At 49.0% G+C, this 22921-nt stretch overlaps 7 protein-coding genes across 7 annotated transcripts; 6 read left to right on the top strand and 1 right to left on the bottom strand.

Moving 5' to 3' along the window:
• The first annotated feature begins 1935 nt into the window (after positions 1-1935).
• ASPSYDRAFT_48679 (uncharacterized protein) lies at positions 1936-3961 on the top strand. Its single transcript, XM_040847672.1, has 5 exons — positions 1936-2061; positions 2121-2215; positions 2269-2877; positions 2932-3267; positions 3325-3961. The coding sequence occupies exons 1-5, from the start codon at positions 1999-2001 to the stop codon at positions 3878-3880; spliced, it is 1659 nt and encodes a 552-aa protein (XP_040699278.1). The 5' UTR covers positions 1936-1998; the 3' UTR covers positions 3881-3961.
• Positions 3962-6316: 2355 nt separating this feature from the next.
• ASPSYDRAFT_158376 (MFS transporter) lies at positions 6317-7918 on the top strand (the record flags this gene model as incomplete). The annotated part of the gene is made up of 3 exons (XM_040842724.1): positions 6317-6507; positions 6584-7040; positions 7094-7918. 3 exons carry the CDS (start codon positions 6317-6319, stop codon positions 7916-7918), a joined length of 1473 nt encoding a protein of 490 aa, XP_040699277.1.
• A 589-nt stretch (positions 7919-8507) lies between these two features.
• ASPSYDRAFT_48673 (uncharacterized protein) lies at positions 8508-9352 on the top strand. The gene has a single exon (XM_040847671.1). The coding sequence runs from the start codon at positions 8706-8708 to the stop codon at positions 8901-8903; it is 198 nt and encodes a 65-aa protein (XP_040699276.1). The 5' UTR covers positions 8508-8705; the 3' UTR covers positions 8904-9352.
• Positions 9353-10189: 837 nt separating this feature from the next.
• ASPSYDRAFT_135110 (uncharacterized protein) lies at positions 10190-13041 on the bottom strand (the record flags this gene model as incomplete). The annotated part of the gene is made up of 3 exons (XM_040840713.1): positions 10190-11746; positions 11814-12534; positions 12649-13041. The coding sequence occupies 3 exons, from the start codon at positions 13039-13041 to the stop codon at positions 10653-10655; spliced, it is 2208 nt and encodes a 735-aa protein (XP_040699275.1). The 3' UTR covers positions 10190-10652.
• Positions 13042-15028: 1987 nt separating this feature from the next.
• On the top strand, positions 15029-16942 carry ASPSYDRAFT_208308 (uncharacterized protein; the record flags this gene model as incomplete). The annotated part of the gene is made up of 5 exons (XM_040843941.1): positions 15029-15254; positions 15345-15417; positions 15468-15799; positions 15847-16538; positions 16594-16942. The coding sequence occupies 5 exons, from the start codon at positions 15029-15031 to the stop codon at positions 16681-16683; spliced, it is 1413 nt and encodes a 470-aa protein (XP_040699274.1). The 3' UTR covers positions 16684-16942.
• Positions 16943-18058: 1116 nt separating this feature from the next.
• On the top strand, positions 18059-20638 carry ASPSYDRAFT_92599 (uncharacterized protein; the record flags this gene model as incomplete). The annotated part of the gene is made up of 1 exon (XM_040852707.1): positions 18059-20638. The coding sequence occupies one exon, from the start codon at positions 18059-18061 to the stop codon at positions 20636-20638; it is 2580 nt and encodes an 859-aa protein (XP_040699273.1).
• A 1092-nt stretch (positions 20639-21730) lies between these two features.
• Positions 21731-22692, top strand: ASPSYDRAFT_208307 (uncharacterized protein; the record flags this gene model as incomplete). Its single annotated transcript, XM_040843940.1, has 2 exons — positions 21731-21950; positions 22002-22692. 2 exons carry the CDS (start codon positions 21731-21733, stop codon positions 22619-22621), a joined length of 840 nt encoding a protein of 279 aa, XP_040699272.1. The 3' UTR covers positions 22622-22692.
• Between the last annotated feature and the right edge of the window lie 229 nt (positions 22693-22921).

Genomic DNA, 22921 nt, shown 5'->3' with positions numbered 1-22921 from the left:
GGCTTATACACTAAATGACAGCGTGCTACAATACCACAAGGAATGAAAATGTTGGAAACTTGGACCTATCATAAGGTTACTCGCCTGCATTAGTATAGCTCGTACGAGATGCACGGAATCTGAAATCTGGCCCACTCAAGCAATTGTGGAAGATGCGAATGTCTTGATTCTACACATCACCACCCACATGCCCTTTTAGAAAATGTGTCAACCAAAATGATTACAGGGCAGTATTACAGATAGCATCCAGCCAACATCGCATCCCTTGATTGTCTAAGACACTGGAAGACAATGCTGTTGATGGATACGTGTTCAATCTTGTTCTGATTGGAATATTCAAGGAACTAGGATAGAGAGATTATTCGAGGATCAGACCCTCAATTCATTTCATACATACCGCTACATTTGGGGTATCAGGATTTCCACTATTCGCCGACAAAATGAATAGAGTCAGAGGCAAATATTGTGTATGTAGGCGGCGACCGCCAACGCGCAGCATTCAGCCAGGATGCAGTCCAGCAATGTGACACATCCGCCAAAAGAGCTTCCTCTCGTAGAAGAGCATCTGCTGCTGCTGCCGCAGAGTGAAGGAAGCAGAGGCCATTCTCCCAAGTGGATGAGACCGGAATGCCGGTAGGTATTCTTCCGGTGGCCTCTGGCGCAGTGAATTCACGGCGCTCGCTAAGGAACGCTCTAGCGTCATCTGTGGACGACTGATTCTGCGGCTCGGGGCGACCTTGTCTCATGCATCGTCTACGCAAGGACCCGCGACCCACTTATTAATACGCAACCAATAAGAACATGTCGCGCGTAACTACAATCCTACCAGTGATGTCTTCATTCGGCGTATGGACTCAGGATTAGTCATTCAAGGATGTTGCCTGTATCTGTTGATTTACAGTCCTGAAAACCATGCGTCCAATAACAAAGACGCCTGAAAACTGCGGCTTCTCATATACAGGTCTCTCAATCAAGATTCAATTTATCCCATAATAAAAATTGGTTGATGAAAGGGTCGTCTTCTCTTTTGAAACATTTCCATTATAGGACTTCGAAGACATTGTTTCCTTGTTAGCCCCTGTTTACGAGGGTCGAAAGTTTTATCATCTCAGATTAGTGGGACCAGATCCTAAGACTTATTTCCATGTCATATGTAGGGTGATACCAAATTCGAGATTGGGGAATGGAAGTGGCCGGCTATGTTCTGGGACCAAAACCAACAAACCAAACAACGCACTATAAAGCGAGTTATCTGGTTAACTTGGACGAGCAAGAATGCCTAATAGAAAGCCAGGAGTAATTCCGGTTTAGTCCGAATTTCGACCACGCTCCTGCAAGGCCTGGCCGATAGACATCAGCAAGCTGGTCCTTGCAGACTCTATACGCGATCCTTGGAGAACCCCAAGGACGCACATGCTATGATACAGCCCATCCTGGAACCCTTGCCGCAGGCCGCGTCATTCCAGTGTTACTACCTCCTGTTGTGATGTCCTTGGCCCTGTCATTCGTGGAGTTCATTTTGTTCCCGAGATAGCGAAGCTGTTTTTTTTTTTGTCGGTAGACTCACGAAAGGGATCAAAACAGGACACCCATCACATCCTCCCATGTAATGGGCTACTATCACCTACTAATATGATCAAGTGATTAGCGCATGGTTTTCTGCTCCTCCCTTTCCCTTGGGCAGAGCGTTCGGGTGCAAATACGTAATCTGTCTCCCTACTATATTCACCTACATTGGATGATCAGGTCACGGAGATTATTTCCGCTGAGATTACCGTTCTGGAACACGTATCTCCTTACTTCTTACTGTGCCGCCTTGCATGGCTACTATTATAATCATTAAGAGCTGATTTAATAGTCTGAACCGTTGAACCTACGATAACATTCGAATTTACACATATATTTATACTGGAATCCAAATTCTTCGGGTCCCGGATAAATCTGCTCAATAGGAGAAGATACTACTTTAAAACAAACCAATATATCCTCGTGTTCCCCATGCCAGCCGAAACACTACGCGGCCCACCGCTTGGTGGCCGCATGCCACCGAATAACCGACATGTAAGACGAACCTGTTTAGCTAGTTCCAAAGAACTCCGTTACTTACCTCTGCTATACAGGCATTGATCTCTTCGTTATCAACATGGGAATCATCTGGTGCTATTGCACGCGGTGAAGAGTGGGTGACCGGTAAAATGCAGACCGGGTACCCAAGGTATTTGAAAGCCGGAATCTCGAACATTTTGCTCTATCTTATCTGACTGTCAGATTTTTTATGAACGAGCCAGTTCGGCAGCTCAATAAGGCTATCCTTACACGTCTAGGATTATCTAAAGACAGCAAAATCACATGCATGGTCTTTGTCTCTGCCCAAGCCGCAAAGCGATGCATGGATCTTCTATCAAAATCTGTCACCGATGGGAGCAAAGCATTGTGCGTCCATTTTTCCCAACCAGAGGAAAAAACAATCGACGGATTCTGGGCACAGTTCTACGTGGTCATCTATTCCACTCATCATTCTACGATTGCATCTCGCTATTGGCGTGATAGTGGTGATGGCATCTCGACACGCCACGCAGAGTTCTGCTTACTGTGGTTTGAATATTTGGAATCGAAGTCTTCTAACAGAGATTTTTGCACTCCGCCCATTAAGCAGCTTGATTCAAAGAGCAAACTTATGCGGCTGGGGACGTCCGGGTTTGCCGAAGAAACCGCTATAAAACAAGATATAGCAAATCTGGCTCAATCAGAACAGCTTGGTCATGGTCCAGCCGCAACCAGTGACATATTCCTCTACCCAGGTGGGATGTCCGCTATTAGTGCTGTAGCCCGTGCCTTAGCGGGCCCTTATACCAGGTCCGGAGTGGCAGCTTTTGGGTATGACATCCAGCGTCAAAGGCAGCAATACACTAAACTTACAGTGCTCTACAGATACCTTTATACAGAGACCTTTAACATACTCGAAAGCAATTGGCAAGGGCTCATAACCTACCCTCATGGCACACCTGAGGATCTTGATGATCTTGGAGCTTTACTAGAATCTGGACTACGAATTGATGCCCTTTGGACAGAGGTGCCAGGAAATCCCAAACTAGTTACGCCTGACATGCACCGCATTCGACAACTCGCGGATAAGCACCGCTTCATTGTCATTTGCGATGAGACGGTCGGCACATTCATCAACACCGATCTTTTACCATACGTTGACGTCCTTGTGACCAGTCTAACAAAAATGTACAGCGGCAGGTGTGACGTGACCGGCGGCAGGTATCACAACAACCCCATCTCATCATTCCACACGTGACATATACTAAGATGTACCAGTGTGATTGTCAACCCCAAGTCCCCAAGTTACGGCTACCTGCATCGCCAACTGAGGCATTCTTATGAAGCCACATTCTTTCCTAGTAACTTAGCGGTTTTACATGAGAATTCACGAGACTTCGTCGAGCGAGTCCAACTCACCAACCACAACGCCAAGGCTGTTGCAGATCTCCTTACTGCTCATCCGACAGTAGAAAAGGTTAACTATCCATCGATCACAACGCCAGATATGTATGAACGCTATCGTCGCGAGAGGGGAGGCTACGGTCATCTTTTAAGTGTCATTTTTAAAAGGCCCGTGAGTGCCGCGCGTTTCTATAACACATTTGAAGGGTGTAAAGGTACCAGCTTTGGGACTATCTTCACACTTTTGACTGCCTATGCACAGTTTGGCACACAGACACAGCAAGACGAGATGGCTCGCCATGGCATTCCAAGCCACCTTGTACGCGTGAGCGTGGGGGTTGAAGATCTAAACGGGATTCTGGCGGCCATTACTAGGGCTTTAAAAAAAGTCGAACAGCTTGAGACATCAATGTGTATGGATAAGCACTGAAGCAACATAGCTCTCGAAAGACTGGGAAATATTTGGTTACTAGCAAGACACAATACATGGTTGTCAACTTAGGAAAGGCCAATAAGCTCCTCGTGGAGCTATTTTACGTTGCATCGAAGTGTGTCAATCAATTTTATCATCAAGAAATAGTTTAACTTATATCCATACCGAAAGGTGCAGTGACGACGGCATCCGTGTTAAGCATGGTTCAGACGGGTGCGTCGTCAATTACTCCAGGATACAGACCCATTGTCGTCAACTCCGGCTTTGAACCAAAAAGCCGCAAGAAAGGGTAAGATCTCTTCTAGTCGTTTCGTTGGTATTACGCGATATGACATATTTCTGCCTCGGTCTCTGGACCATCCTTTCCTTCTGGCCCGCATTTTCATCAGTGTGTAGTCAGCGCCCCATCCTTTGTCGGATTAGACTGACAACTACACCATATTATAAGGCTGTCCGCACTTACTGCCAATAAAGACCGCGTGTCACAACATGCACCGAATTGGTCGATGAATCCCTTCGATGGGTGCACGTCATGAAGCTGCATCTACAAAACTGGACAAGGACTTGCGAGCCGCTTGTTCAGGCGTTTTTTGAGTTCGCTAATAGTAGTTGTGCCTTTTCAAGGTCGGAGCGCATGGAAAGACTTTGTAGTCTTCATTCTCTAAAACTTCCAGTGCCGTAAATCTCGCATATTAGCTTAAAGCCTTGAATCATATACCGAGTCAATGACTTTCATTGCCACGCCAGATGAACTCAACTCATATTCGAGCCAACCCCCTTGTTGGAAACCGTGTGCCTGATATCCTGGGCAATTACTCCTCGTGGCTGCTATCATTTGCATGTGCGCTGAGGTAACATTTGGACGCTGAATCTGTCCTGAATACAATTGTTTCCTTTTGCCAATGATATAGTGGATGCTGGGCAGAGTATCCTCCATGCTATTTGCTCACACAGAGTAGGTTGCCAAGGACTTATTTAGCTGCCTAATACATGATGAAGTTTTGGTCTGTAGGGAAAGATTCGTGGGAGTTATGCTTCCCTTGCTCCGGCAAGGTTTTCCGCAAGGAGGCTGTCTATTCAAGAACCAACAAACCATCTGCTTATAGCGAAGACAAAGTCTACGTGCCTGTGAATGATGCATTTGTTGCTCAAGGGAAAGGGGCGGTCTGGAAAAGAGCATCCTTCAGAACACCCCCCGCCCACCTGACCTTGCGGAGTTCTGGGTTCTTCCTTTGAAACTAATCGAGACTCGTACTATATGCAGTGTGAAGATTTCGTACGGTGGTTACGATATAAAACAAATGTGAGGGATGAATGCATATGAGAAACGGCATCGTTCTTGCAAGGAGGTCTAACCTGATTGCCAAGGTCTCTGCACTCAGGGCAGCCTTGCGTGAAGCCATTCAGGCTGCATAGGCTCAAGGCCACTCGAATCATTCTCATGCCTTTGCCTGTGATGTTGCACTTTCCCTCATCCTGCCTGACCTTTTGGTAACAGCTAGGATTCGCACCCCTCTCGTAGATGTCGATGCCAGGCCCAAAACATCCCATTCGTCTTGACCACACTAAGTGTTAGAAGAGTTTTGGTTCAGTGACGGCATACGTACCATACCTTATCGTACGTGGTATAGTAACGGTATGAATGTCCATAAAGCCGCGTTCCTGATCTCCATTATTTACCAAAAGGCAGGTCGCTCATGCCATTTAATCAGCCCTCTGGCACCTCCTTGCACGATAGGACTCACCAACCCCACTTTTATTAGTTCCGAATATACATAATTTCACCAGGGTCGTGGGCAACTGGGAGCCTTATTCATCATCAGGCTACTGTTGTCTGTCTTCTCAGCCCATAGGAACTTCACAACCATGGATCGGATGCTCAAGCTCATCTGGGCTGATATCCTTGGCCTAGCTCCCGAAGAGATTGGGGATGATGAGGATTCTGTTGCATGCGAGGGCCTTCCCAATTATACAAGTGTGACGCGTGTTTCTAACAATAGCCTCAACAGTGGATGGCGCTTCTGTAAGTGGAATAGAAATGCAACAGCACTTTGTCATGGGTCCAATCTGACAGGTTATCAGGTCAAGGCTATCCAGATTGTTGCGGCTGCGGCAAGGAAGAATATCCTGTTTAGTGTAGAGACACTTTATAGATGTAAGGGATTTCGGATAGAGGAAAGCCGGTACTGACGACCCCCTTTAGATCCCACTATCAAGGCTGTAGCGTCCCATCTGTCGACCAACCATGGGAAGAACCTTCAGAATAATCCAGCTAGACCTCAATATCGGATTAGAAGTAGCAAGCATCCTCCTTTCCGCGTCTCGAACACATATAGGACAGCACCTATTCGTCCCACACAGGGTACGTACTCACGACCCTATCCGTTTTTTTGCGATCTCGACCGAGGACTGAGCGATACGGACTTCCTCCCCATGGCTGAACCGACCCCGAGCGCCCTCGAGAAAGGGCCGAAAGAGGAGGAGCATATGCAGGATGATGAGAAGCAACAGCACCCTGATATTGTCGACTTTGAGGGCCCCGATGACCCGGAAAATGCGATGAACTGGCCCACCCGCAAGAAGATGCGCCAACTGGTGCTGATTGCGTTTAACACATTCATAACGTAGGTCACATCTGCTGGAGACGTCCCGTAGGCTGTCTAGCGAAGACTAAGTCAAGACTGACAATGTGCGAATTAGGACACTGGCGTCATCGATGTTTGCACCTGGAGTCAGCGATGTGATGTCCGACTTTCACTCGACCGACCAGATGCTGGCGTCGTTCGTGGTGTCTGTCTTTGTCTTGGGATACATGCTTGGCCCGTTCATAATTGCGCCGTTGTCCGAGCTGTATGGTCGAGTCCCGCTGTACCACGCGTGCAACGTGCTCTTCCTGATCTTCACCATTGCCTGTGCGGTGGCACAATCGCTGCCCCAGCTGATTGTGTTTCGTCTGCTCGCGGGCATTGCTGGTGTCTGTCCGCTGACCATCGGATCCGGCACCGTCGCCGACATGGTGCCCAAAGAGAAGCGAGCCGGTATCATGGCTATTTGGGCTGTGGGACTTATCATGGGTCCGGTTATTGGACCTGTCGGTGGTGGGTTTCTGGCTGAAAATGAGGGCTGGCGCTGGGTGTTCTGGGTGATTGCAATTGCAGTAAGTGTCAAGGACGCGAGGAAACCAACGAGCCACGCTAATCGCATGCATAGACTGCTGTTATGACCATAGGGTGCGCTCTGGCTGGCCGTGAATCGTACGCCCCTATCATCCTGGAGCGCAAGGTGGCGCGTCTGCGCAAAGAGACCGGCAATGAAAATCTGCGCACGATCTACGACCGTGGCTTATCCACCAAAGAGCTCTTCTGGTTTACCCTGGCGCGCCCCGTGAAACTTCTCTTCCTGTCGCCGATTGTGTTTATCATGGCCCTATTTGCCGCTGTCACATACGGCTACCTGTATCTGATGTTCACTACCCTCACCCCCATCTTCGAGAACAACTACGGCTTCTCCCCGGGCATCGCCGGCCTCGCATATCTGGGATTCGGCGTCGGGTCGGTAATCGGACTGATCATATGCGGCGCCGTTGCGAATCACATCGCCGTCACGCACTCAGCCAAGGGCTGCTTCCGGCCAGAGTCCCGGCTGCCTCCCATGATTGTGGGCTGCTGGCTGATTCCTGTCGGACTGTTCTGGTATGGCTGGTCAGCCAAGACCCAGACCCATTGGATTGTGCCTATTCTTGGCACCGGCGTCTTCGCCGTGGGACTGATGACTGTCTTCATGGCGGTGAACACGTACCTGGTCGACTCGTATCTGCAGTATGCCGCCTCTGTGGCCGCGGCCAATACCGCCATCCGGTCTCTGGTCGGGGCGGTGCTGCCTCTCGCGGGACCGGCCATGTACGACTCTCTGGGACTGGGTTGGGGCAACTCCTTGCTGGCGTTCATCGCGCTGGCGATGTGTGTCTGTCCGTTGTTGTTGTGGAAATACGGCGAGAGAATTCGGACGAATCCGCGGTTCCAGATTAACCTGTGATGGGATCAACTTGCATAACCTACTGGTAGGTTTGCATGCAGCTATGGTGTGGGATCTAAAAGGAGATTTAATTTGGGTTTGGAGTTTCATTGAACGTTGCATTGGTATAGCATACATAATACAGTGAATGAGCATTACATTGCATTGAAACAACGCGATAGTATCCATCAGGAAACAATAACGACCGTCCCTGCTGGCTTAATAAGTTTTCCGATCGCTTTTCATTATTATTCACGGGGCTTCACTAGTAGTCGCAGCTTCAGACCGAGTTCCGAGCTACCGCTGATCTTCGTTGAAGATGCTAACTAACAGCTGGCGTACCGGCTAGTGTCTTAGCTCGTCAGCGGGGTCGACGTGGCTGGATTCTTTATATTGCTTCAGGCCAAGGAAGTCCTGTTTCTTTGCCTCGTATTCCTCTACAGAGCCCTCAACATGATCTTCGAACCTGTGTCTCGTGCGCCGGTGCCCACCGCCGATGTGATCTCGTACGTCTTCTCCAATCTGGAGTATAACCATGACGAGCCGGTACGAACTATGGACACTGAATTCATAATTGCATGGGAAAGCACACTAACACGGTACATATCTATGTCGACGTCCCATAACCCTTCGCGCTCCATCTCCTACAACCACGCGTAAAGCATCATTCGCAAACTGGTGGGCGGTCTTCGCGCCTGGGGAGTAAAGAAGGGCGATTGCGTCGCAATCCATTCCTTCAATGATGTATCTACGAACCAGAACTCATTAACCCCACAGTTCTAACGTACATGAATAGATCTACTACTGCATGCTGGTCCTCGCCATAGTCGGCGCAGGCGGCGTCTATACCGGCACCAACCCAGCCTACACCACAGTAGAGCTCACCCACCACTTCAAGGCCTCGCAGACGCGCTTCATGATTGCAGAGCCAGAGCTTCTGGGTCCGCTCAGCGCCGCGCTGATATATTCAATGCGATTCACTTACAAAATCGCAGTAAAGGATTGACGATCTGCCGTCGTGGGAAACACGCTTACATGAGGCAGCCGATACGCTGCACTTGTTGCCCTTTAACGTCGGAAAGGTGGGGAATGCTTTTCGCCGTCTCCGATAGACTTGCCCTTCCATGCTTGTCAGAGCACACAGGTCCGGGAGCCTGTCAGCTACATCAGCGAGACGTTTCTACAAAGATTTGCGAGTTATACCCTCCCTCCGTAGCAGGCGTTCATTGAACTAGTGAGGTATGGCAGAAAAACTGGATTTATTAAGGACCTCCTATAGTGTTATTGATCTCTACAATATATTCTGCGGGATTAGCTCTTGCTTACCAGATATCTAACAGTTGGGTCAAAGTAAATATTCTCTCCCATCTGGTCTGCCACAACCTGGTCCAAGATTTCTTATCAGAAATTGATAGAATAATAAGATATATGGATCGGTACCACTCTAAGTGCCACGAAAGCCAAGCCAAAGACTATGATAGTTGTCTTCATAATGCTGTAGGTGAGAACGTGATGGCCAAGGTCCATCTTCTGCTCCCTAGATCGGGGAGATTATGAGATTTAAATATACAATAGCTTCTTGAACGTTGTAGTGGTAGCATTCGGGGCGCCATTCTCTGATGTTTGTTATTCGCAGATCCTGCAACCAATACCTAGTTGAAGAGACTGTCAGGTTCGGCAAATATTTGACTTTATGCGGGTTGGACCGTGGAGCAGATGTGGTTGACTCGGGCTCGTTGGCTACCTAGAGTTTCCGTCTTACCTGCACATTTCAAAAGGGATTTTTTCTAGGCTGTTCAGTCCACTAGAGGATGACTGCATTCGCTCGAGGAAGATCAGAATGCTAATGCTTAATTTGCTGGCGCCAAGGACATGCCTCTAAATTCGCTCTAAGCAGCAATGGGCTTTCCGTCCAGGCCTCTCTGGATGTTCTTCTTTTATTAGGAAAGACTTTTGCAGAAACATTCTCTTATCTAGTAGGCGAAGCGTGATTCTTTGTCGGAGTAAACGAGATCCCAAAACAAACGACACACCCTGCCAGAATGAATAACGCACCCTACACGAGCACGACACCCTGCGTAGCTCAACCCCCATCGCTAGCACCCAGCATAACTAGCGTTTCAGAAAAACATTTAAGTAAAGGGCTCATTGAGAAATAACCGCGTGGATTGTGTTGCTTAAGTACGGCTGAGCGGAGGGGAAGCACTGTTTTCCACACCCTGTGGTCGTATGTACTACACTGCTTCTATGTTTGCCTTTTATCCAGAAAGAGTTACACCTTCATATCACCCTCTTACGCGAGTTATATCTGCTTGTAAAGGTCATGGTGACTTTTCAAGCCACCCTAAGCATTGAATTACGATGATTGTTACCTCTATTGCCGTCGCGGGGCAATAAAGTCACCAATACACTTCTTCTTCTGCCGAATAGGGGAGAGAAGGCTACCCAGACCTGCAAGTCCTCGCCCCGAGACGATCCTCTTCTTATAAGGAACCCTGAAAGACACGGCCAAGCCGGCTGCCTGGCTAGAAGAGATTTGGTTTTCTGAACATATCTGTCCAAGAAAGCCGCCGTCAGCGCAGGCCGAGGACTAGACTCCCTCTCAATAGTTCTTCTGTTATCTTTTTTTTTTTTTCTTTTTGACTATTTGATATATAAAATAGGCAAGCTATCTAATCAATTGTATGAGGAGACCGTCTGGGAATGCTCCATCCAGCAGGTAATATAAGAAGCTTAACATCTATAATAGTCATGTCTAACCGACAACCCAGTCGCGCTTCTGCAAATCATCCCAAGTGCTGCCCACAAAGTAGCCCTCCTCCGGAAAGTTGCCCAAGCCTAGTCTAACAGACTGGATGGTCCCTACGCTAGTATATCGCCCATAATAGAGGCCATCATCTGTTGTCTGCACTGATACTAATGCACATCGACGTAGTGCCCCAGGACGAGAATTTTTCGATTCCTCTAGAATTATCCCGTGTATATCATGCAGATGGAAGTCGACCGGTTCCTTCGTCTTTAAAAGCAACACTGTCGCTGGGACGTCTGGGTCAATCTCGGACACTCTAAGCCACTCCTCCCAGGCTGATTGCCCATCGTCGTCATCAAAGGTACGGACGTCAAATACCCTAGGAGACGGGAATGTCCACGATGGTGCTTCTGCGATTTGCAGCCCTCGAGGCGTGATTTTCCCAGGTCCGTGAGCAAGGTACTGAATCTCATCTGTATACCGACAGACCCTAACGGCCCAGCGCATGCCGTCTTCTTCAAACCGCGGGCCCTGCTGGAACAGGACATCCTTCGGGAACCCGTCTAGCATACTGTAGAATTTCCGCATGCGCTCGTCAGACCCTTTCACCTTGAGGATCTCCCCTACGTCAACGTTGAGAACACCGGCTAGCACGATTGGACGATCCCCGTCCTTACTAGAAGCTCGTGTAGCAACATTAAACCAGTTCCAAGCAATCAGCTGATCTTGCGAAATGCTCGCATCAATGAAAGGGCTGGTGAAGACGCCGACGAATTTCTCAAACTTGGACGAATAGTCGATGGTGTGCTGGAAGTAGGAGTACCAAACGCCTGCGGCGAACCGGGCAATTCTCTCCTGGAAGACGGGAATTTTGCCCTGGTCAAGCTTGGTGAGAAGCTCGTCGGCAATTGTAGAAACGTTGACTGCCTTGTCAGAGAGAATGACGTATAGCTTGCTTGTCGCGGCCAGGCCCTCTTGCAGTGTCCATAATCGGCGGATCCAGCCTGAGCAGTACAGGACCCGAAGGCAGAGCTCGAGATTGCTTGCGGACTGCGAGTCGACCTGCCGTATCTCTGAATCGAGAAGCATAGTCCGATACGCTGTAATGTAAAAAAATATTAGCGGCATATTTCACCACAAGGTGCTGCGAAATTCTTGATAGCTTACCACCGACATAAACATCGCGGATTCGTTGAATCGCCAGACTGCGCACCTCTCGCGCATGCGGTATACATAATGTATCAATCCATACCAGGACCGAGTTGTCCCCTCGCTTAGCTGAGTTGAACGCACGGTGGGCGAATCGCGCAGCACCGGTATGCAGTGCCCCAAACGGTCCGTTTTGATACTGGGGGGTATACTCCTTGTCAGTGAGGAGCATCCTTGCGCGCTCATAAAGAAGTCCTAATTGACAATTCGGCAGCGAATTGCTATGCGGGTTGCCCAATCCATCTGCCCATACATGGGAAACGGACACATATCGCTTGCTAGTCCGCTTCTTCACGACCTTTACCGCATAGTGCTCGCTGTCCTCTTCAGGAGGCGTGATCTCAACAAGGGGAATCCCTCCGCTCTCGAGAATCTCATGTAATGTCTGGATATCGGCGTGGACATGCTCGCAACCGCAATCCTCCTGCACGTGGCGAGTAACATAGAGACTCTCATCCACATTATCCGCCACGCATTCTGTCTTGTTACATAGCTCGTGATTCCTCTTATTCCAGGCTGGCTTGGTCCGCACCAACTGAAGCAGGTACGCCGGCGTGTCCACCTCACCACCAGCCTTGCGACACTTTTCTGCATCAAGGGGACACCATCCATCCTTGACCATCTGCTCTACATGATTTGCCCGGAGAAACATCCAATTCTGAACAGAGCGTGGTCGGTCCTGGGGCCCATCCCGCTTAACCGTGACGTGCCAGAGCGCATGTCATGCCAATTGAATAGCGAAGCATATTTCCGCGCTAAGATACGGCGAATATCTGGGCAGTTGTTCACAGACTTTCTTGATGATCTCGACGGACCGCGCGCCGTGCGACTTCTTCTTCCAGTCCTTGGCACTGCCAATATATCTTTCCAGATGCTTTGATGTCAGGTACTGCCGCTGACCGTCCTTTCCATCCCCTTCCCCTTCCCCCTCTGTGCGGAGAAAATCGGCCTGGTCTAGCTCGTCGCCGAAAACATAATGAAGCATACCAAAGTACAGCCAGCACGAGATCATGGGGTGGTACTCTTGCGGAGTGGCGCCTGGACGGAACTTCTGTGTCCCTGGTTCTGATTCCCAGCCTTGTCGCGTGGGGTATGTGTCCCAGTCGCCACCATCGTATAGTGGGCCGTCGTAGCAAATCGAGAGGGGCTTTGGAGGCTCGTCAGGAAAGAATAAATGCTCCGCCATTGTGGCTCTATATCGCCGCTTGCAAAAGAAACGAGGTTGGAGTTTTCGTGGAATTCGACCCCGCCTCAGCTGGATGCTGTCAGACTACAAGCGGCACCTTGGCGTGGATAGAAATTGGCTAACTAATATAGGGCTCTGGCGCGGCTCTAAATTAACTGGCTATGTAAACTGTAACGAGTTAGCCGGAAATTGATAAGATAAATTATTATCGTGATACAGATAATATACATACTGTTAGGTATTATTTACCTGGTATTGTACTACTCACGGTAAATTACTGACAAGCTTTATAATATTTGCTACAGTGATGATATATTATCATAGATATGGCCTCGGCTGGATTACATGTCTGCAAGGGCTCTTCGCGGACCTTAGAAAACTAAGTAAAAGCGTAATAAAGAAGGATAAAGTTTAATAGATGTTATAGGAACTCCGTTAGAGCCCTAACATCAACTCTGCCTCAGGCGTTCAAAGTCACATGTTTATCCCTGCCAGCCATGTCAGAACTCCGGCAGCCCCTGGATCCTAGTTCTTCAGCTATTTTATCGTGTATCTAACACGCAACCAGCTCGCTACGGGCTTTGCCCATAACACTCCGCGGGGTTAAATAAAACCATACTGATGAATATATTCTAATATTGATTGATGTGTCCCAGATCTATCAGTGACTTCCTGGATTCGGCCATTTGCTGAAATAGACATACAAAGTTGAAAATATTTTCACAGCCGCCATAGCAAAACAAAAGAACTAAAAAAGGAGATTGCGCTCGATATCTTTTTTTTTTTTTTTCCCTTTCATACGTGTCCTGTGTCTCTCTGTATTTGGTCTCCACTCCCCTCTGCTATGTGAGCAGACGTCGGTGTAGAAGTATCCGCTAAATATATATTGCGTGGCTGTCCAAAACAACCACGCTCCAAGAGACGTACACCACCACAGCTCAGATAGGATCAGGTTGGAAGTGGGTCTTTTATACCTGCTTCCGGGTAATTATCCTACGTTTTCCTTCCTCCGACCGTAGAATAAAATACCTCGAACGTAATTTTCTTGGTTAACATGGTGGTTGAGTGAGGCTACGGGGGGTGTAGATAAATGTCAGGAACTCTTCTCCGAGCTCGGGTCGCTAACTGGACAATTGGTGCGGCTCCGCGGTCTGTTACGGGCAGAAAAAAAAAAAAATAAAAGATAAAAATAAAAAAAGCCATGGGATACGGTTAGCGACTGCAGTTTTCTCGGGAGTTTCTTGTTTACCGATGCTGATCTGGTCGTGAAGATAGATACCCGTTGCTAGCCGTGGCAACCCGGGCTCGGTGTGTTCCCACCCGAGTCGGTTGACGGCGCTATCGATTATAAAACAGAGGCACCCGTCCTAGATGCTCTTCATGGTGCCGTGAAACAGATCCTTGGGGTCTCGCTGGAGTTGAGTAGGCTTAGTCGGCGTATATGAGATGGTGCCTATACAGTTTAGGGCTTTTGCTGAGCCGAGTCGGCCAACAGAGTTCAGAGATATCCGACTTCAGTGGTAATTAACTCCTCGGTTGGAGCTGTAGTAGCCCCTGTTTCCTGAGCTCCCACGCCTCTGGTCGACACGAGTGGATGTTTTCTCGTTTACATCCACCGCTCATCGCCTATAGAACCAGGCGATTAGAACTTGGCTTACTGCCATTGGCTGATTGACGAGGGAATCCAGACGACATCCTCGACTGTGCGTGTTACGGATTCTCCCCGTACCCACTACGACGCCTGTACCCACTACAATGGACACTGCCTGCCAGGTGTCTCCATGAGGTTACGGGTGTTTGCGGAGAAGTCGGGGAATCTGGGGTTACCATCGCTTCCACGCGTATGGGGTATTATAAAAGGCAGCCGTTTTCTATTAAAGAGGAATTGGCGCTCTGAAAATTCGCTCTTTGGGTGATTCTAGCGCTGTTTATTAATGACCACATTGTCAGAAGACCCTGCACTTTGCTTTCGCGTCTAATCACTACAATGGCTACCGCAGACAAAAAGACAAACCAAGGAGACACAGGCGAAAGCCTCTCAATCCTCGAAGGCCAGGCACACGTACAACACCGCAGTCCCAGCCTAGATGATGGCGAGCCGATCAAGAACACAATACCTGCGACTTTGCAAGATCCATTCATTGGCGAAGAAAATGGGCAGGTCCAATACCGGAGTATGAAGTGGTGGTGGGTTATTTGCCTTCTATATATCGGTTGACACGAATAACAAAAACCAGGCACTGTGCTATATGTACACACTCCCCAGTCAGATTCGTGTAATGATGGTAACTAAGAATTCGCAGTGATGATTGCCCAGTCAGTTTCATTGGGAGTCCTCTCGCTTCCATCGTCGATGGCCACATTGGGGCTTGTTCCGTACGTTTACTGAGTCTCTTAGAATACCACCTACTAATTCACCTTATTAGTGGCTGCATCCTCATTGTCGGAATCGGAGCCTTAACAACATACACTGGCTACGTGCTTGGGCAGTTTAAGCTACGCCATCCGCAGATCCACAACATGTCCGATGCGGCGGATATCCTATTTGGTCCTTGGGGACGCGAGATAGTCTCGGTAGCTCAGATTATCTTTTTTATCTTTCTGATGGGTGCCCACATTTTGACCTTTTCGATAATGATGAATACCCTAACTGACCACGCCGCGTGCACGATCTTATTCTGCCTGGTGGGCGGGATCCTCTCTTTCATTCTTACTTTATCCAGGCGTCTGCAGGAGGTTTCGTATCTTGGCGTAATATGTAGGAGAAACCCGTCTATCCTACTTATCCATGCTGACTGCAGAAAGCCTCGGTGTCAATCTTCGTCGCTGTGGTGATTACGATGGTGGCTATTGGTATTGAAGCCCCAGACCCAACAGCGCACGCTCTCAGACAGCCCACTCTACTCTCTGGAGTGTCAGCCTCGCTGAACATTGTTATCTCCTTTTCCGGCCATCCAGCATTTTTCAGCTTCCAGTCCGAACTCGCAAATCCCAAGGATTTCACAAAAGCACTAGTCGCTCTGCAGATCACCGACACCGCGCTGTACCTCATCGCCGCAGTTGTCATCTACAGGTACGCAGGCGAGGGCGTTGCCAGTCCCGCACTTCTAAGCGCCAGCCCAACAGTTGCAAAGGTTTCATTTGGTGTTGCTGTTGGCTCTATTGTCATCGCTGGGGTCATAATCGGACACGTCGGCGCAAAAACAATCTACGTCCGGCTTTTCCGCGGTACTAATAAGATGAATCAACGGTCCCTTGTGTCTTATGGAACATGGGTGCTCATTGTACTAATCATGTGGACGATTGCGTGGATCATTGCCAACGCCATCCCTGTGTTTAATGACCTTCTGAACCTCCTGGCTGCGGCCTTTGGCAGCTGGTTCTCGTTTGGGCTAGAGGGTCTGTTCTGGCTATATATGAACAAGGAGCCTAGGTCGGTGAAGAAAATAGCGCTGGCGGGTCTTAATATATTCCTCGTTCTATTCTGCTGTTTTATGGTGAGTTATGTTTCCTGCACGCGGTACTCGGTGGAGGTGCTAATCAGATGAATAGTGTGGAATTGGCCTTTGGGCGACAGGAACAGGTATTTCGCTTAGCGCCAAGAATGCTCAGGGTGCGTTCTCTTGTGCAGATAATAGATAGAGCCCTGTGTGGTTGGATAACATAGATCTCGATTATTCGCTATGGGGAGATGTTCCTGCAGGTGCCCATGACTTGAAGTCGGCCTTCTATACTGAGCTAAATTTATATAGATATAGTTACTGGAATCCAATAGATAGAGGCCCTGTCCCATCTGTTTGCTCTTTATATTCTGCATCAGTAGCACTATGCAGTCTGGTCAGCTCCGTAGTGCACTCGGGTCCAAGCTGTTATTACGACCCGTGGCAGGCACCGCTTCTCCAGGATCAACACCAGGATCAAGATCAGATGCTGAATTGGATTGCAGTACGTGCTCCTGCCAAAGGGACGTTAGCGCAAACCCAAGATTCCGAACATCACCATTATTCATAGTTTCGCGCACCCTCGCCATCGCTCTTTAACTCTCTGCACCACCTCCCTAAAAGTCCTGATACCGCACGTCCAGGACGTCTCCATAGCCTGAGCCTTAATCTGTCTTACTCCAAGTTGAAGGGGCTACTTCAGAAAGTATATACAGCCCGATTATTGCTCATTCACGCCGGCCTTTGGGGCCTGGCTTCTGTGTAGGCCAGACCGAAGCTGCTAAAGGGAAAGCCATCATTATTATTTTTGTTGTTTGCGTTCATTGATTTGGCAATTATCTCATCCATGGACAGGCTGGAGGCATTTTGGCATCAGGTGTTTGCTTCGTCTGGTGGGGTTGTGGATCTGTCAGTCTAGGAGGGACCGGTTATAGCGCGGTTGTAAACGGCCCGGGTTGACTTGTCAGGGCTAAAGGGGTTCTCTCTATATTTACCCTAAGAGGGCCGACGACAGCATCAATGGGAAACGTTGTATTATGAGAGATGGATATGCGCCAGAACTGAGCAGTGGGGTTGATAGAACCAAGTTATATTGGATGCTGATTATGGCGAGGTGTGTTTTCCAGCAAGGGAAATATTACGGAGGCCAGATTTATACCAGGGGTCCCACAAATCATCTTGAATAAGTCTCTGCCCTGAACAATGCAGTGTAGTGGGGAACTGAAGTTGAGGTGTATCTCAGTTTTAAAGAAAACATATAACACTATAGTATATCCGTCTTCGCTGGATTTGCATGTGGTCACCATACCACTAACCAGCCGGCGTCGATTTCCGCTGATTAAACTGTTGGTCCCACCTAGATACTGTGGACAGTGTGTGTCTGCCGCATCATGATACGTGGATGCGTTCAATTGGTTGCTTTCAGTCAGGCTGGTAAGGAGCCTTGACAACAAGCGAGTTACCAAAAAAAAAGGCCTTCTCTCGGAGAGAGCCTCATCAGTTATAAATAGCTCTTGATTTTGGATGCAAACAACAGGCTACGTGACCAGCCTTTTGTGCACGGTTTTTATCTCAAAATGTTGCTAAACATATTCACCTTCCTTGCCGATATTGACAACAACCGCGTCTCACCAGAGAACTTCCAGCAAGGGCTATTGAACCTCTACAGGTCTGTAGTCGAATCCGCAACAGCGCGATCCAGGAACCAACCACTGGTTGACCTGATCAAGGATCAACAAAGCCTTGAAGAATATTCGGCATCATTCGCAGCCCTCTGCTACCATGAAATTGCCAGAGCACCTGCAGGCTGGGATCGTGTTATCGAAGCGAGCTTTCACTATAAAACATCTGTCGCAGATAAAACAAGGCATATTATTGAGCCGGCTCTTGTAGCTGGTCTGAAAGGACTGGCGTTTGAAGCAGATGAGAAAGGCTTTCGTACCTGGGCCGCTGCCCTGCCTATCGATTACAGGCAGGAAACTATAGATCATGTCCTGATTGCTGCGTTCTTTTCTGCACGGAGCTTCCGCGATATCGAGCCGGTAGAATGTCCACCGGATGATCCACCATCGTCATCAGCTATGGTCCCGACCGTACTTCATCGGGAAGCCGAAGAGAGTGATAGTCCGAAGCGAGCTATTGGCGCAATAGTTGAAAGGGTTTTTGACGCCAGACTCATATCGACACAAAACGGCGAGGATAACGACTACAAGAGAGCAATGAGAAACTGGTTGTTTCTCATTTCCGGCAACAACTACAAGGAGCTACAACCACACCTCTCCACGGAGCAGGCTAGCTCTGTCCGCATACTGCTGGAATGGTGGGATGGGGCAATTGGTTTTGGAGGTCCCACTCAACGTATTCAGAATGCCTTACACCAGTCAGCGCTAACAGGGGTGCATCTTGACAAGTCGTGGCTGAAGCCGGACGAATATCAGAGCTGGATGTTAAAGTTGTTTCATTGGGAATTTCTCCCACACATTCACGACCAATGGATTGACCAGTCAATAACTCGACTTCGTTTTCGCGCCGCCGAATCGGCTGCGGCTCGGAGACTCGCAATGCTGACGTGCAGGTCCATGATTGCGCAACACAGTACTGATCCCGGGTCTCAGCTCGATGAGAAGCTAGACATTGGAGCAGCAGGAGCCAGCGCGGCTTATGATGGAGAGAGTCTGGGTGCTTCAATCTCGCCGTGTGCGTGGCTTGCTGGTGACAACACAGAAGATAACATGCCTTATTATCTCTGGGATATCCAAAAGCAGCGCACAGTGATCACACGAGAGCTGGAAGGAGAGATTCAATATACTGCAATCAGCCATACATGGGGTCGCTGGACAAGGTTTGAGTGCCCCCGTGTGCAACTTCCGGGAGTCAACGGATGGTCTATTCCTCAGAATAAGAAATTCAACGTGGCCGACCTGCCAGACATTCTGGCGTCCGCTTCCAGTGTTAAAACGCCTTTTGTGTGGCTCGACCTCCTCTGCATCCCCCAAAATCCAGCCCGGGTGGAATTGAGACAAGTTGCCCGAAACGAAATTGCCCGCGAGGCGAAGATATTTCGTGCTGCAAAGTACGCGGTTGCGTGGCTCAATGACGTGGAGAGTTGGACGGGCTTACACGCTGCGTTGAAGCACTTCTCGATTAATCACCTCCGTGGCCAGTGCGAGCTTCCAGAGTGGATGCTTGACCTCGCAGAAAGCGACAAGGAACTGGAGATGGAACTGAACTATTCCAAAGACTACTTTGACGAGTTTCCCTTCATTGCGCCTGGTGAAGTCAACGCCTGGTTTTCGTCTCTCTGGACTCTGCAAGAGCTTTGCCTTCGACCTGACATGATATTTGTCAATCGCCAGTGGCGGCCCTTTGCAGTCGGAGGCAAGCCGGTGCGTCTGGATGACCTGGCCGCACTGTGCAGTGAGGACAGCTTGGAGATATCTTCAGAAAGCGGCCGTGGACTTGCCAGATTTTTCAACGACAGCGGACTTCATGCTTTCCCCAATATAGAACGAGGCGCCATCCTAACGGTGGGCAATCAACGCGTTTGCACAGAGAACCGCGCGGAAGCAATTATGTCGGCCGTGGGCTTAACAGATTGGTACAGTAGTAAGAGCCTTGATGGCAATGGGCGGGATATCAATTCCGCATCAACGAGTCAGCAGCAGCGCGCCTTATACAATATATACCCACTTGGGTCCCTTCGTGAGGCTGCATTGAAGATCGGACCCGAGTTCTACGCCACGGCGATTGGGCCTGGTGAAATCCCATCATTCCTCCTCGACATTCTCGCGCCCTTTGATCCTCCACGAACCGGCTCAGGAACATTGCTCCCTTGTAGCACCACGGGGCACGTCAGAGTAACATTTCCTGGAATGGGGCTGTTCAGCTTTCCTCATCCATCAGTGAGCACATGGACCATCCAAGCGGACCTCAGCGTCGATATCCGCCAGGCAGCCATCATCGTATATACAGGGCAACCCCGAACCAACAGAACTATGGCAGATTTATACGCCCCTGAACCAGGGAGTGGCACGTCACTTGTCACGAGGTCCCAATGGGACGTGGATCTTGGTTACTGGATTGACCACTTCTTACCAGAGACACGGAACTTTGCAGTCTGTCTGTTCTCCGAAAGAGAGAAAACCGTGTGCTTTTGAAAGAGACCCTGACCGGTTGTTTGGTCAAGGTTGGTCTGTTTTGGGCCAAAAACCTCGACACGGAGAGTACCCCAATCAAAACCTACCAGGTTAACTGGCGGGTCCTGTAGCAGCCGGAGAAGGTTGTTGCAAAGGTCGTCTCGACGATCTAGCAGGCGGATTATCACCCATTTCAGCTGCACTTACCAAGTTTTAAAAAAGAGTCTATCACCACTAAAAGCAGCAACACACCAAGGGCTCATTGTATTTCTGCCGACGTCGATAATACTGGGTTCACTGCGGCGAGAGGTCGGGTAGCTGCTGCCCGGGTGGGATTAGGGTAAGCTACTTATGCTGTGCTTATTTATATCTCAAGATCTATTAATTATATTACCTAGCTGCAAACCTAGATCTCAGCTATCCTGTGGTACTTAATTATGATTAGCCACTTAGCTGCTCACTATAGATACTGGTGTACTTAGCAGTAGGGTATAGCTATAAACCCTGCATAAACATACTACCGCGTTGAGATGCCTGAAGTAGATTTACTAATTTTACTGAATATGAACTAAGTCCTAGATAACGACATTGACTTTAATAAGCTTTGTCATGTTGGTCACGATGGGTGGGGATATATAGTGGCTTTTTCCGAGCTAGGAAGGAGACCTGACGAACTGGAATATATATGTATTTACGGATTATTCTTAGGTTTAACACTTCAAAAATCAAATCAGAGCTCTGCGTTTCCCGAACGGTTAATAATATAGGCTCGGCGTTGAATCGAGGGTGTGTGCGGAGGTAGGCCTGTTATTCGGTTTTGCGGGAGAGGCGTGGATTTGGGAACCAGTGAACTAGTCCGGGAATTGAATACTGTCGTGGCATCAATATTAGTAGTTTGGAGGTCTCTCCTTGTCAGAAAGCCAGCACAGACCCCCAGCTCCAGACGGGGGCGGACTAGTTGATAAGACAATGTCTCCACTAATAGAACAAGGGAAACCGTCAGCGAGAGTGGAAAAGCGGAGGAGCGTCTGTATCTTGTACTATAAAATCACCGCTGCGCTAAATTGTGAGCAGTCCTTTAATATGCATGGGTCGTTGCACACTCCAACTACAATGTCTTCATTTTCTAACCCAGATTCGCAGGCACGCATATCAACACGTCTGTCACTCCGATGGCTCCCAGAGGTTGCAAGCGAGACAACGGACACGCTCGTCTTAAACGTTGGAGAATGGTACGTCGACCTCCGCGTTGATAAGAAATCCGGGCAAATCGACTGGGCACTCGCCGGTCAATATCTCCAGCAAAATATCACCCAACAAATGCCAGACAAAGGTACCCAGACCACATTGAAAAAACGCATAGCCGAGCTAACCTTCGGAGAAGAAAAGAAGAAAACGGCCTATATAGTCTTTACGCATGATATAGATTCGCACTACAATTTCAATGTTAGTGCGCCCTGCGCCTTTATCCAGCAACCCAACGGCGACGACCTCGAAACAGGAAGCATGCCACGCCCTGATCTCCCGGGCGAACCCGTGACAGACTATGAAGAACTATGGAGATATTTGCCGCCGCGTCGAGGCTCCGAGGGGCAGGGCCGCGGCTGTATTTCGTATGTTCTCGAGTCTGATGATGGTGTATTAGGAGATGGGCGCCATCAACTCAACAAACTCTTCATCGCACGTATTGGTGGGCAGTATCTCGTTCTACAACAGAATGTGACACATGAGCGGCGTCGGATATCCCGGGGGAAGTGGACTGTCCAGGTTACTGGAGGGGATGTCAGTGCTCGACGGGAGGAATGGGTTGATGGACGGTGGGAGGCACGATATGTCTTGGGTCCTAGAGGGGATGAGCTGCCGTCGATGAACGGAGAGCTAGGGGGTGTGGGCCGCAATTCTGAGATTCGTTCTGGGGATAAGGTCAGCTTTGGAGGGTCTCAATATATTGTGCGAGCGTATGAGGACTTGCGGTCAAACTTGCATAGAACTTCCCGTATCTGAAGTAGCAGAGCTGGGGCCTTGCGTTCTATCACCGAGATTTCTGCCTTTTTTCGTATTTATAGTAAACGAACATTTCCCTTTTTAGCTTTCAACAGCATATAATACATGCATCGGTTCCTCAACAACCTACACGTCGAAACTCTAGTACTCGCGAAACCAGACACCACAGACAGGTGAAGAACAAGGCCAACTCATCCTCTAACGTTTGGCACATGGTAGCAATAACAAGAGCATGCTGCGAGGCCTGTCTGATTACGATTCTCCTAGACCCTCTGCTCCATTTGCCACAAGGAGCCCAGC

Source organism: Aspergillus sydowii (assembly GCF_001890705.1).
Source record: "Aspergillus sydowii CBS 593.65 unplaced genomic scaffold ASPSYscaffold_11, whole genome shotgun sequence".
Lineage (NCBI taxonomy): Eukaryota > Fungi > Ascomycota > Eurotiomycetes > Eurotiales > Aspergillaceae > Aspergillus > Aspergillus sydowii.
This window is presented reverse-complemented; position numbering and strand designations above follow the sequence as displayed.

Excerpts from the sequence above, each read along its gene's own strand:
- ASPSYDRAFT_48679 (XM_040847672.1), top strand. The coding sequence starts at position 1,999 with ATGCCAGCCGAAACACTACGCGGCCCACCGCTTGGTGGCCGCATGCCA. Across the intron at positions 2,216-2,268 it reads ATGCAGACCGGGTACCCAAG|ATTTTTTATGAACGAGCCAG; the intron begins GTATTTGAAAGC and ends TCTGACTGTCAG. Across the intron at positions 2,878-2,931 it reads TCCGGAGTGGCAGCTTTTGG|ATACCTTTATACAGAGACCT; the intron begins GTATGACATCCA and ends AGTGCTCTACAG.
- ASPSYDRAFT_48673 (XM_040847671.1), top strand. The coding sequence starts at position 8,706 with ATGCTGGTCCTCGCCATAGTCGGCGCAGGCGGCGTCTATACCGGCACC.